The sequence below is a fragment of the Onychostoma macrolepis genome, chromosome 09, assembly GCF_012432095.1.
Source record: "Onychostoma macrolepis isolate SWU-2019 chromosome 09, ASM1243209v1, whole genome shotgun sequence".
In the NCBI taxonomy this organism is placed as follows: Eukaryota; Metazoa; Chordata; class Actinopteri; order Cypriniformes; family Cyprinidae; genus Onychostoma; species Onychostoma macrolepis.
The window spans coordinates 10,092,309-10,107,089 of NC_081163.1; the positions used below are offsets into that span (position 1 = coordinate 10,092,309).

Below are 14,781 nucleotides of genomic sequence, written 5' to 3' on the forward strand. Positions count from 1 at the left end.
TTTGATGTTTATTGGATTGTCTACCAGGAGTGACTATCTGGGAGCTGATGACATTCGGAGGAAAGCCTTACGATGGAATCCCTACCCGAGATATTCCTGACCTGCTGGAGAAAGGAGAGAGGCTTCCTCAACCTCCCATCTGCACTATTGACGTCTACATGGTCATGGTCAAATGTAAGGGAGCTTTGCACAAATTTTCATTGCAGATTTTTAAAATTTTCTTCACACCCATGACACATCATGGTAGAAGTTTTTATTTAGTGGTCAGGTAGGTTGGCTAAAGAAACCTTGTGACCTTCATGACCTTCAAACCATATGTCAGTGACTTTTGAATCCTTTAGTTAAGTAAACTGCTACATAATTATCAATAAGAAATTGTAGATTGAAAATTAAGGCATTTAAAATGTAAAAAGTCTGATGTCATGTGACTTTTTCCGGTTCCAAATGTTCTTTCGGATCCTAAACAACAGTGTTGTTATTGTTAACTAAAACTAAAACTATAAAAAATGTTAATTGAAATAAAATAAAATAAAATAAAATAGAAATGTCAGATGAAAAGAAAAAATAGATATATCGCAGAGGAAACTGAAATAAAATTTAAAGTTAAAAATAAAAAGTATAAAAATTACTAAAACTTAACCTTAAAAAATTATTAAATAAAAAAAAACAGTAAGAAATTAAAAAATTATGTTTATTATACATAAAATATGTAAATTATATAATAGTTTATAAATTATCCTAAAATAAGTGAAAAGCATACAAAAAATGGTGCTAACATAGTAGTACCAAAAAAAAAAATTAAAAAACCTGATCCTAACCTTCATCTTCACAGCTAAATCTTGATTGGCCAGACAGTGATTCATATTTTTTGAATAATTAAAATGCTGGTGTCTGGGGCATTGTGAGCTGGGAACTAAACAGCTATTGAGCTGTGGTCTTACTTGAAGCAGAGTAGAGGCTTGTACCCGGAAACAATATTATGAGACAGAAATATGTTTACAGAACATACCATGAAAGTAAGTTAATTCCAGAGGATTTAACTGCAGAAATATGAAGCTTGCAGTTTTGTTAAATCACTTATTTTAATTGCTATAAAATATGTTATTTGAGTTGTTAATGCGCTCTACTGTTCTAGGCGGATGAACTTATCAACTTATCAACATATTGTTGTGTGCGTTATTGTAAACACATTTTCTATTGTTTTAAAAATAGAGGGAAAATGATTTCTGTGGTATTTGTCAGCATTTCACAGATGCTGAAGCCAGAACCTTCTTTTAAATGTACAGAAAGCTCACAGCATTTTTTATCCATTGTGTTCTACTTTGCTGATTGAAGTTGTGCTATGTGTGTCCCTCCAGGCTGGATGATAGATGCAGACAGCAGACCCAGATTTAAGGAGCTTGCAGCAGAGTTCAGCCGAATGGCAAGAGATCCACAACGGTACCTAGTCATCCAGGTAAGAGCCTCACTGCTGGACTCAAATGGCCATGATGTGCTGTACAATAATAAAATAAATAACAAAATAGAAGAACAAATGATAAATAAAACACATAAGCATCATAAAGTCTTGTTTCTCTGCATAATACATGATATCTGATGCCTGTTGCTCTCTGTGTCAGGGGGATGACCGTATGAAGCTGCCCAGCCCCAATGACAGTAAGTTCTTCCAGAGTCTGCTAGATGAGGAGGAACTGGAAGATCTGATGGATGCCGAGGAGTATTTGGTGCCACAAGCCTTCAGTATTCCTCCACTGGCATACACAACCAGATCACGCATTGACCCCAACAGAGTGAGTGTACTACCCGATCACACACTCTTGCAGAGTAATTTAATAAACCACGCTCTGTCAGAGACAGTATAGCAGAGACGGGCCACTTTGTATTACAATGAATGGGGTAAATTGAAATGCCCATTTTGGAAGCTCTAGTAAAGGAAGGCATGTTTTCCGCATAAAAGAGCCAGTCTGCAAATTCATCACTTGGTCTTTACAATAGTTCTTGCTTTTTTTTATTGATGTCGTAACGTGAGAATTGGCTAGACCTAACCTGAAATATAATAAATGTACTTTTTTTTTTTGTTGTTGTTGTGCGTGTTTATACATGTATATACTACTGTTGAAAAGTTTGGGGTAAGTAAGGTTTTTTCTTTTAAGGTCTTTTTTTCATTTTTCAGCAAGGAAGCATTAAATTTACCAAAAGTTATAGTTAAGACTTTTAAATTGTTACCAAAAAAAATCTACATTGTTATATATTCTTTTGGACTCCCTATTCATCAAATATCCTGGGGAAATGTAGCTTTGCCATCATATATTAAAAATAGAAAATTTACTTTAAATTGTAATATTTCACAGTATTACTGTTTTTTTTTTTTTCTTTTTACAATTTTGATCAAATAAATGCAGCCTTGGTGAGCCTAAGAGACTTCTTTCAAACTTATTAAAAATCATACTGACCTCAAACCTTTGAACGATAGTACTACTTTGAATGTATCGTAAAGGACTTTGGAAACAGTCAGTGTGTAGTGGCTAAATCAGACTGTACTTTGTCCATGCAATTGTGTAAAGTCTTTCAAAATCATTGGATTGTCTTTTTCTGCAGCTCTTTGAAGTTCCTTTCACTTCATCTGAATACTTGAAATCATAATAAGCTCTAGATTTCTGTTTTGGTAAAAAGTTTGAAGAGAATCAATTCACTTAGGTGGCACTCTTCAGGATAGCACGAGTCCTGTCAGATATTGAGATATGTCTTTAGCAGGCAAAGGACAAGAGGTCGTTGATGCATTGAACATACATCATGCATCCACATTTGGGTATTTTGCACATATTTACATATTTTAGGATACCTTTTACATTTTAATGCACTTTTAGTTCTCACTCCATGAAGCTGTATTTATTGCTTGTCTGAGGCTGAATTGAGTTTTCAGATGAGTCCATCGTTTAACTGACATTGACCTTGGAGTGGATGGATGCTCCCCTGGCCAATTAAGTGCTGCCCACGCGAGCATCCCAGAAAGCCCAGCCCACCATTCCTGCACTGACAGATGCTACGCTCTCCCAGAACGAACCTGTCTACGGTTGAAATATGAAATCACGAATGCGATGACAAAAGAAAAGGAGGTCTCGCAATTCAGTAATGCCCCCCTATTGATAAAGGGTATTGAAATGCTGAGATTCACACAATCTTTTTTATTTACAGGTGCTAATTTGTCTTAGCGTTTTCAAAAGCAGAAGTGCTTTTGTGACATGCATTAAGGTTTTCCTGTGGAGCGGAGGAAGAAAAAAAATAAAGTCGTTCTCAATACGTGTGCCTATAATGGGCTCTATGCCTGGGCTTTCATTACAGAGGCATACCAGTGTAAATAACTGGGTCCTCACTAAAGTGACGATGATATTTGCCCATAGACAGGAAGTCCAGAGTGGGTATTTGCTCTGTGTTAGTCAGCCATGAGCATGTTATTAACTGTTGGTGTGCACAGCGGCGATGGGAAAGGACAACCGATTAGGATGCGTCTCAAACAGCTCTTTACTGTAACTTAGCAAGACAAAATCTCAGGGTTCAATCAGTCTTTGCCAGGGACTTAGAACGGATTTAGCGAGGGTGTGAGAGTGTGTGGGAGGGGTGGGTGTGATGAAATGTTTCCTCTTTTCGCCTGGACCGTGTTCGCTAACCATGTGTGCCATTTTGCATTCTAACTTGCGTTTTGTTTTCGTCTAACTGGGAGAGAAAAGAGAGTGAACGGTATGAATATCAATGAGGGACATCAATCCTTCAGAGCCTCTTTGGAACATTACAGAAATCTTTCGCCTGCAGTTTTCCGTATAAACTGAGCTTTGGGAAAACAAAACTCTGCCAAATAACCCAAATAGCGGATTGCAATATTAACTCAAATTCATCTCCACTCAAAATGTTTTGAAGTTTGAGCATTTTTGTGCATGTGTTGCAGCTCATCCTTGGTCAGTGGGTTGTAAATGTTTAAAGGGATACTGGGATAAAAGCTGATTTTTTTAGGTTTGGCATAAACAATAAATACTTTATTAAACTTTATATATTCATATTTACTTTGTATAAATTAAGTATAAATACCTTTAAAATAATTTTTATTCCTTGTAAACTGCAGATTTGATTTATTGAATACTCAAATGAAATTTCTGAAGCCTTTTATTCACAAGATTATCCAATAATGGGCATTACAATGTTTATTTATATACACTTTCTATAAGAAAATAACTACTATGATATGTAAAGATATAAAATTACTCATTTCATGATATGGCATTTTAATGATACTGCCCACTCCTTAAACAAGTATAGTTTTACATTAGTTGTGACAGTCTCAACTCTTAGTTCCTCTTCTTTAGAGTAATGCTCTGCCCAGCTGCACTCTTCATCCACAGCAATGAGCTCCAGTGTGCTCAAACAGCATCATGGATGGGTGCTGGAGAAGACAGGATGGGAAGAGAGAAAGAGAGATGAGATGGGTGTTTTGTGGTTAGTGGAGAAGCAGAGAAAATGTCAGTGGTAAGGGAAAATGAGGAAGCAGACACCGAATTCAGGACATAGCCAGTGTTTCTCTGAGCAGACAGAACACCTGCAAACTTACTGCTGAGAGATCACAGAATCGGTAGAAAAGTACTATGGTACTAGGTATTACCATAGTTGTATAATGGTATAGTGGCAAATTCGATTAAAATTAGTTAGAAAACCATCTTGTGATGATTATTTTTGAATAATCCAATGAATTAAATGCTTTACAAAAATCATTTGGTCTTTTATTTAGATTTGGATTAACACAAACCAAACGAGAAGATTGTTCATAGTAAATGAGTCTGCCTGCTTCACATTATGCAACACAAAACAGTAACAGTAAACATTAATGGATCATTATGACTGAATTCTGATTGGGTAATGCCATGGTATTCTCTAAAGTACTTTAGTAAAGAGCCATTTAAAATACCATAACACATGAATATGGTGATCAGTTAGTACCATGGTATTATAGTAACATGGTTTTACCATCTCGTACCTTAAAAAATTTACTTGGCTGTTTTGCCGCCACAGCACTTAACGAAAATCAAATTCACAACAAGAACTAGAAACAAAGACAGGCAGATTGAGAGAGTCTCAGGATTAGGAATAAGAAAAAACAAATAGTTTAATTGTGATGAGATTTCTAATTGCATCAGGAGAGCTGTGTTCCTACACACTCGTCTGTTTCATTCACTGTTGCCAAGTTTTCATTAAATCTCATAAACTGTATTAATATTTGGAACATCGCTAGCATAAAATATTTGCCTCTCTTGAAGTGTTTAATTGTAAAGCAAACAGAAATAGATCATGCCGAAGATACTAAAAGACTAATTTGTGTTTCTGCAGAACCAGTTTGCGTACCAGGACGGCAGCTTCGGCATGGAGGAGATGATGGCCACTATCCCGAGGGTTGTGGCTGTGTCCGCGGTCAACCCAGGCTGTTCTGCTCAGAAGCAATCTATGACCCAGCAGGGAGCTTCGGGGTCCTCTGAGGCATTTGAAGACAGCCGCTGTAATGGCACTCTCAGGAAGAAGGCTTCACCCAGGGCGAGCACCGGGGAGGACAGCATTGGCCAGCGTTACAGCGCAGATCCAACTATGATACTGTGTGAGCGCGGAGCAAGAGCTGAGACCGACCAGGATGGATACATGAGTGCCATGCAGGACAAAAAGCCCTCAGGTACTGGAAGGATAAACTAGAGCGAGCAAGAGTGATTGAGTAGATAGATCTAACAGAGGTCACATAGAGATCTGTTATGCATTTTACATTTGAAATTATTTAGTAGTCTTTGTTCAGTGATTCACATTGTTCAGGTTTTTACCCAGTGGTCAGTAATTAATCCTGTGTAGTCAGGTTTTGAGATTTCACTTTGTAAATTTGAAAAGCCTGGGTTATGTTCTTGCATATTTACAAGGTTAATAATATTGCCTCAACAAATACAGCACAAAACCTTTTTTAATAACTGCTTGTCCATCTGTATAAATTTCACTATATCCACTCTGGTTGTTTTAAAGAGATAGTTCACCTAAAAATAAAAATTCTGTCTTTTACTCACCCTCATGCGATTGCACAAATGACTGACTTTCTGCTGTGGAACACAAAAGATGTTTTGAAGAATGTTGGAAACTAGACAGTTGTGGAGACCACTGGCTTTCATTGTATGAACACAAAAATACTGAGACATCTCAAAATATGTTCTTTCATCTTCCTCAGAAGAAAGTACGTCAGTGAATGATGACAGAATGACAGAACTTGCCATCACTGTGACCTTTTTGCCTTTCCCTTAAATGTTGAAACTATATAGAACCTGTAAAAGTTTATGACTACAAAGCTCATAATATTTAATGAGAAAAGCTTTGAGGGAATTTGTGATTATTTTTCTGCTCCTAAACATTACTTTAAGATTACGTTTTTTAACTAAAGTGACTGACATTGCATCGAGAAATTAAACTGAATTTATTTACAGGAATCCTGCTAAACAACCAGCCTCTTGTTTCAAATTGCATAGCTATAGCACCAGTGCTTAGTACCCACTAAAGCTGTGTTAAACACATATCAAGCAGTTTTTCATAACCCAGGGTTCAAAGCAATGATTAATTCCTTTGAAATTACACAAAAGTTTCACATTAAGAGTTTAGGACAGTTTGAAAAGAAACTACTGAATCTTGGGCTAGTTTGTGTTAATTCGTGCACAGTCATGGGCTCACTAGCACACTTTGTAACCTCAATAATAATTTGCATTCTTCTGTAAAGTATACAGAAGTAAACTCTAGCAAAAATGTTCTTGGAAAGAACTTGGATTTACTGTAACTCTAGGACTTCAGAGAGCATCCTACCGAGTCTGTATAGAAAACCTGCTGAGATCAATGGTAGTCGGCTTTACCTTAGAGCGCTAGCTGTCACAATGTTATCATCCTGCCAACCTCCTCTCTTCTGAAAGCTCTTTTCTTTTCTCATGCAGATTATCTCAACCCTGTGGAGGAGAACCCGTTTGTCACCCATCGCAGAAACGGAGAGGTCCACACTCTCGAGCGAGGTTACCACAGTATCTCCAATGGGCAGCCCAAAGTGGAAGATGAGTATGTCAATGACCCGTTGTACCTCAACACCTTCCATAACTCGGGGGAAAAGAGTCATGACGTATTGAGGAAGAACGGAGTCCCTGTGGCGCACACGGCAGCGGCGGCAGCAGCAGTAGTAGCAGCAGCAGCAAATAGTGGAACTTCCACCAGCCAGAACCTTTCCCAAACCATGCAACCAGCGGCATCCAATGTCCACGTCACAACACAGCCTCTCTACCAAGGCAAACAAAGCATCTCCACCCTCTCAGGCCACACCCTCCATTCTGCCCATCCCGGACACACCCTCCACCCGACGCACACCCTCCATCCCACTCACTCCGGGACCATCAAGGCCGACATAAAGCCCAAAAAGACATTTGACAATCCTGAGTACTGGCAGCACAGTCTTCCCCCCAAGGCCACTCTCAACAACCCCGAGTATCTGCAGGACTGCAGCACACGCTTCTTCTACCGGCAAAACGGTCGGATCCGACCCGCTGTGGCTGAGAACCAGGAGTACCTGTCTGAGTATGCGCTAAAACCAGGCACCGTGTTGCCACCTCCTCCCTACCGCCAGAGAAACACTGTTGTGTAGCAACAACGGCCGAGACAAACATGGAAAGTTGGAGGTAAAGAGAGAGTCATAGTGTGTTTTCACCCTGGCTCTCACACCAGCATCCCGATCTCTCCACTCCTCTCTGAACTGGATTTAACACCCAACCTCCAATGACCTGGAACTGATTCACTTGAGTGAGCTTCTCCTCCAGAGGCATTGGTCACAGATGGCCACATCAATCAAAGCTCGTTCCTGCTTGTCTCTCTTCACTTCAATCACTATTAAGACCTGTTTCCACTACCTGAGCCCAACTTTTGGAAAGTGATACTCTTCCCAGCATTTGGTAGATGTTACACTCCTCTCATTGAAAGCAAGTACTGACGTTGACGTGCAACGTGGGTTGATCCAATAGCAGAGAGGACTCATTATTTTGTGCAATTACAGAAATGTTTATCATTTATCATGTTTCGGGATTTTGATTTGAAGCTACGATAAGATCTGCTGTAATTTATGACTTCGGTTAGCATAGTTTATTTTAGCACTCCATACATGATTTTATGAGGCAGATGTGTTGTATGCAAATCCATCGTATTGGGAATATCGTTGTGGGCCTTGGGACAAAAGGGACAAAAATGGTCCTCAATGTCGCCTACTGATTGAGACTCAAAAAAAAAGTAAGCGCCAGGCCTGGATGTACGCTACATGCTGTTATATACAACAAAACATATGTTCATTGCAGCATGGTGTCAACTGGGACCTTTGTTCTCCACCTTCTCGAATGGCACATATTTCAAAAGACACATTGTGTAATGTTCTGTTCAAAATATCTGCATAATTCATCTGCACATGTATTGCTCAAACAAGGCACTCTTTATTACTTCTATTGAGCCATTCTTTCTTCAGTTTTGATTCGTAAGTAAGACTGGAAGGATTGCCAACTGGAAACAGTCCTGCAGTCCATATTATACGTCTGTAAAACTACATGTGTAAAGTTGTAAAGGCAACTTGATGAAGACAAGCACTCCACGCTGAGAACAGTATCAGCACGCATATAAACGAGTCCGTACTGCAGCCCGCCACAAAATCAATAACTTCATAAAAGCAAATCTGCAACAGTCTACTGTAATAACGTTTTTATTGTTGATCTAGCCAGCATTGATCTGTATGCTCACAGAGTTGTCACCTTAAGGTATCCTTCCTTATTTTGTCATTTAATGTGTGGAACGAAAACCCAGATTGGGTCTACCTTGAACTTCAGAAGCTAAAATCAATACTTGCGACCAAGAGCATCCACGTAAATGGACATATGGCGATGAACGGATATTTACACAGCTACGGAGGCCCAGGTTTGTACGGGAGACTCGGCAGCACACAACGCCTGGCTCCTCTTCTGAAATATGGCCGGAAAACTGTTAGAACTATATAAACTTCACCCACATGCGAGTCGATGAGATGCACAAGACTTGCGATCAAGATGGCAGCTTTTTCTAGCTGGGTTCATTAAAACTGCAACAGTGAGGGACGTTTTGAAATCAAGAAGGCAGGAGTACCATCATGCAGTACCATGAGGAAGAAACGTACGAATGGAATATTTGCCCCGAGGTCAGAGATGAGACTGCCTCATATCTGTCAACTCCATTTGAACTGTCTCCCATAATGACTTTTCTATAAGAAGCGTCTCATGGAGCAACACGGATACTAATTTAGGAAGATAACGCAGCTTACTTGGGCACATTGTTCTCCTCAAATGGTGGAAAACAACTTTGCTACATCTTCGGTAAAACCATGCCATCCAGGTTTCTACGGCTAGATTTGTGTATAGTTTTGAACACTGCCAGTCACTATGCTTTTCTGTTAAGGGGAATAATAATTTTGTTGTGTTGCTGGTTTGGAGATGTGAAATGGTTTTATAGCACTTAACAGCCTGGCACAGCCGCATGAGTTTGTTTTAAACACCAACGGCACTGATTGAATACTCATTTATTATAATCATAGCTACATGACGATAGCAAACACCACCCGCCCACACATGTTTGCTCTATCATTTTTTTTTTTCCTTTGTATGTTTTTTTTTTTGTGCTTATGAATATGAAGGTTTACGGTTACATGGAGCACTTTAATTAATGAATATAACAAAGATAGAGCGGAGTTCTTTTCATTGTGGGAATTGCTGTTCCCATGCGATAACAGATTAGACAAATGACATTTTTGGCTCTCTACTGGAAACAAAATCAGGGAATGTTAGTGACGCGCAGTAATTTTGCCAAACACAGATGTTTACTAATTAAAGTATTTATCTCAAGCTTTTATCCTTAAAAATAATGCAATTAGGGCAGAATCTATGGTGGGTCGTAGTAATGCTAAGATTACTTATAACAATAATATAAGACGCCTTTGCAGGACGAAACTGATACTTGAAATTGCTTTATTTTAGCTCCTATAGTGTTTGGAAACTAGTTTATCAGTTATGAAATACAGTGTGTAGGACTAAGGCCAAATTATATTTTTATTCATCTTTCTTGTATTTATGAGTGAACCCAGTGCATAGTTGTCTAAAGGATTTTGGTTGAGGTTATGAGGTTACAAGCCAAAATAAGTACAACCTCCATGAAAACCCTTTTGTGTACAATTTCCAAGAGGGTTGAAGCTTTCGGTTACCTTCTCTTAGCCTAATTAAAGGCAAGGACCTCATGCATATGCTACTGATAAACGCAGGTCTGGGTGTCTAAATCTATATATGTAGCAACTGCTGTGAATACAGGGTGGGTAAAGATCTACTAAATCCATCAAGTGAGGAACAACTAGGCCAAAATGGAGGAAGATGCCTGAAATGTGAGGGTTGCTGTTTGTGAAGACTTTCACTATTAGAGACTGTTAGAGGATGGAACTCGTTCTCTTTGGAAACATTTCCACTTTCTAGGAACTCTAGGAAATGAGGTTTGGATGGAGCACAAAAATTTTGTCTCACTGCACATTGTTCATTGGTGACTCACATTTAGCAGAATCTAGAAGAACATGTGAAAGACATCTTGGCATGAACTTGTGTATATATACCTGAAGGGGCTTGAAGATAATTATTAAATCAAGAGTAGAGAGATAATGGTGAAGGCTTATGTTCCGCTTTGTTTTTGTTTTTTTTAAAAACATTGCTTTAAAAATCTGAAGAGTGAGTTCACTAAGTTTCAGTGCAACACACTCGAATCAACTCTTCAAAATGCTTAAAGTATGCTGGTTGTCATGCTCTTCTCCATCATTCAATTAATGATCAACAACATCTTTTATATGTAGGTTTACCGCCTGATATCTGTTAAGAGTAATAGGCCAATAGCAATGAGTTAATGAACCCAATTTACATAAGGCATGTGTATGCTAAAATAATAAAGACTTAATTTACAGTAAATACAGCGCAGAAACTATTTTGCCACATTTAGTGTTTGGTTAAACTGAATTGTGGGTGACTGGTTGGAAAGTGTGGCGTTTTGAGTTCAAAAATCAAATGCAGAAGTACTTAGGGAATTCACCCTTTGATCTTTTTTTTTTTTTTTTTTTAGCTTTTCTCCCTCATTTTTAACATATTTATCAGCCAGTTGCAATATACATGATTTAGGCACATAAAATTCCCTTAATATGTCTTAATGGGCCCTACAGGTCTTTTATAATGACCATGTCATCGTATATTTTACTGTATAGAGAGGCAATAAGCTTTACAAAATACAATGCGTTTCAGTTTCTGTTATCACATTACTGTTAAGGTACTTACAGTATGTTAGGGCACTTACAGTTAAATTAATTTACAGTGTTATCGAGTCTGCCTTTGCTGATCTGATCATGTGTATTTACATGATGCAAACAAGCACAGGTTTGTTCTTTTGGGTCCTTCTCATTAGCTGTGCCCCCTTTTCTTTTCTTGTCTTTTCTTTTATAATTTCTTTTGACATGCTCACTGGAACTTATTTTGCATGTGGCAAGGTAGTCAGAAAGTATCGGTAGACTAAGCACAGTTAAAAAAAAAAAATCATTTTATATCACAAAGGACAAAAAAAGGGAAGAAAAACACCTTCCTGCAACATTGACATTTGGAATGGTTGTTCCTCATGATTTTACTACTGTATGTCAATGAGAAAATGTGAATAGTATTTTTATAGACAGTTGAATTGGCCAGATGTATTTGTAAATAGCTGGGAAACTTATGCTCTTTTTGGACTGACCTTTTTTCCCCATTATGTTTTGTTCACTTATATTGTGTGTGACCGGTTATTCTTATTTGATGGCTGTATATATCTGTAATTTGAACAGCACATATTTGATTTTGTAGATCTTGCAGGTTCTTTTAGTACTTCGGTGTGTTTTTTCGTGACCGTATGTAGCCCGGCTTGGTGCTTTTTGTGTTTTTTAACCTCTGCCCATGTTCAAGAGGTAGGAGATGTTTTCTTTCTGTCAGGTATAGGCTCCTTCCATCACCCCACAATTTTCTCTTTTTGTACAGAATCCAGCGTGGGGAATCTGCAGCTGTGTGACGATAGCATTTGTATCTCCCAGGAATCTCTCTCAACTCCAGTTAGGCTTTTCCTGACTTTAGTCCTGGTCATATGGATAGTGTCTAGTTCTTTCTCAGTATGTAATTCATATTCATGCACAATCTCCCATCTCTTCACATCTGCAGCCAACCGCACCGTGAGCTCAGGCTTAGCTGAGGGCCGCGAGCGTAAACACGGTGAAAAATGATGGCAAAAGCTGAGCTCAACCTTCTCAAATACATCCGCCATGGTGTTCCTCCAAGAGATTCGTAAGTCAGAGTGTATTATTCACGCTGTCAAGTGGACTAATTGCCTGGAGTGGTGTTCATTTGGCCACGTTGTTATTGAGTGACGCCTCATCAAAACTAAAGTCAAGTCTTGTCATTTTTGACGCCCATCTTCAGCTCTGGTCACAGTAAATTTCTTCACCACAGCTTTCCCATTCCCCAAAGCTAGAGCATTTAAATACTGTTTCACAGTTTTGTTACCTGAATCTATATTTTTAATTTAATATAAATAAATAAATACAACACCTGATATATGAGTCTCTGTATTTTTTTTCCAAAAATGAATGCATCTCACATTCTTTGACATTAAGATGGCTCAGAGATTTTTGCTTTTTGAATGTCAGATTCTGACATTTTTTCACAGCATTTTGAATGTCTTGATGGATAGCGAGAGTCTGTCAAGTCTTTGACCATCTCGAAGGTAATGATTCAGAATTTCACTCTCTTAATATCAGATATGCCGCATCCGAATGCTTTCAGATTTCAAAAATCACATACTACAGCCTTTTTAAGCATCATAAAAAAAGATGGGCTATAACATCAAAATGTCACAGTGAACCGCTAGATGTTCTGTCCATGCTCTTGACTGCATATTCATCACTTTGTTTCAACAGAAGTCTTGTCTTTGAATTAAGCTCTAATCAGATGGCAATTGTTTTATATGGGGATGTGAGGTAGTTCAACATTTATAGGTGCTAGTCAGTGATTTAATTGTGCTTTACACTGCAATCTGATGAAAGTTCTTGCACTTTTACCTGAATTGCATTGCAACCAACTTAAAACTTAATAGCTTTGATAATCACAACAAACGTAACGTCGTAAAATGACATTATTTATGTTGTGTGCTTGTGCATGACAGATCTTTTCCCCGCAGTGACATTTTATTGTATCATCACTGGAAATCCAATATTGTAAGAGGGTGTGATCAGTATTGTCTTTATTTTTTCCCTCTCATACGGAGTCAAATCACTTTTCTCAAGCACATAATTGAGTGTGATAGACGCAATCCATCATTTTCCCAGCCCTCCCCTCTGTACCTGTGACATTCTGTATAGATTTTCCCTTGAAGAGAAATGATCAGAATCTCTGGATCTAAATATGACCTGATCTCTCCAGCTGAGATGATTTACTGCCGCTGTTTTTGTACCCGTTTTTCTGAAAACATCTGCATTCTACCCTAAAATAATTCATTTGATTGGGTAATATGCTCTAAATTAGGATCAAATTAGGTGCTTTCATATTACTCATGTGTGAACAGAACCTGAAAAATGCCAGAAAATTAACTCCAGCAATCGCTTGCCTACAGGAATAGTTCATCCAAAAATAAAAATTGTCATTCATTTACTCACTGTTCCAAACCAGTGTGGTGTAAATCACTAAATACTATTCATTCACTATAAACCATTCATTTGAAGAGTTGCAGCATTTTGGGGAAAGGTCTGCCAATGTAGCATTGTAAAATCTGGAATACATTACATTATTTTTTTTCCAGATTTTGCCCCGATATGCAGTCTGGAGATTTCACAGAAAACCACATGTGCGTGAAGGTACAGACTCCGATGTTTTAGCTTAACACTGTGATTTTATTCAGTTGGCAAGTGTATGATGCCCATAGTGTGTTAAAACCTGGCAACAAAAAAAAGTGGCATTTTTACTATAAAGTTAATCTGTCAATTTCACTGGTTTTGTATGTCAAAGTAGCTAATGGTTACTTTAATGATGATATTAGTTGTTAATTATGTCCCTCATCTCCAAATTCAGGATTAGTGTTTGTTTTAGTGATCATTTTTAAATATATCCAATATTATAAAGAATCACCTTTAGAGTCACATTTACCCTGATAATATACTGCAGCTGTCTGCATTAATGAACCAACTAAACCAAGGGAGAGGGCAAAGGTGTTCTCTTTCACAACAGAGAAATGCTATTATATTTTCACATTGTGGAGCTGAGCATCTTCGTTTCCATAAATGCAGAGATAAATGTTGTGATTCGTCATGTGGCAAGAAAGTGTATGGCGCTAAAGGCGATAGAAGGCACTTTCCAGACTACGCAGCCTGGTGTTACTGAAAGCCCTGTTGGTACATCAGCACGCTCTGCATTCGTGATTGAGTGAGCCCGGTATAGACCACTAAGCAGAGGAAGAGTTCCCCTGAGAGCTTTCATTATAGGACGCATATTACATTCCCTGCAGTGGAGAGATGAGGCGCAAAAGCCACCAAGCAAGAGTCTTTCATTTTCCCTCAACATGCCCATTGATATGTCTCTGCCTACAGGTAACCTACGGGCCAATCTCTAGAGCAATCTCATTGACTGAATCCCATTACAAAAT

The 14,781-nt window shown here is 38.4% G+C and overlaps 1 protein-coding gene across 5 annotated transcripts in view; it reads left to right on the top strand.

Annotated features, from left to right (window-relative positions):
- The window catches only part of LOC131547520 (receptor tyrosine-protein kinase erbB-4-like), a 345,752-nt gene extending 333,053 nt beyond the window's left edge, over window positions 1–12,699 (top strand). For all 5 annotated transcript variants that reach the window (XM_058788156.1, XM_058788155.1, XM_058788152.1 and 2 more), the window contains 5 exons: window positions 28–174; window positions 1,359–1,456; window positions 1,620–1,790; window positions 5,374–5,707; window positions 6,990–12,699. In XM_058788156.1, coding sequence (XP_058644139.1) covers window positions 28–174; window positions 1,359–1,456; window positions 1,620–1,790; window positions 5,374–5,707; window positions 6,990–7,684 — 1,445 coding nt within the window. In that variant the 3' untranslated portion in view covers window positions 7,685–12,699. The remainder of the gene's footprint in view (window positions 1–27; window positions 175–1,358; window positions 1,457–1,619; window positions 1,791–5,373; window positions 5,708–6,989) is intronic.
- Window positions 12,700–14,781: the final 2,082 nt, after the last annotated feature.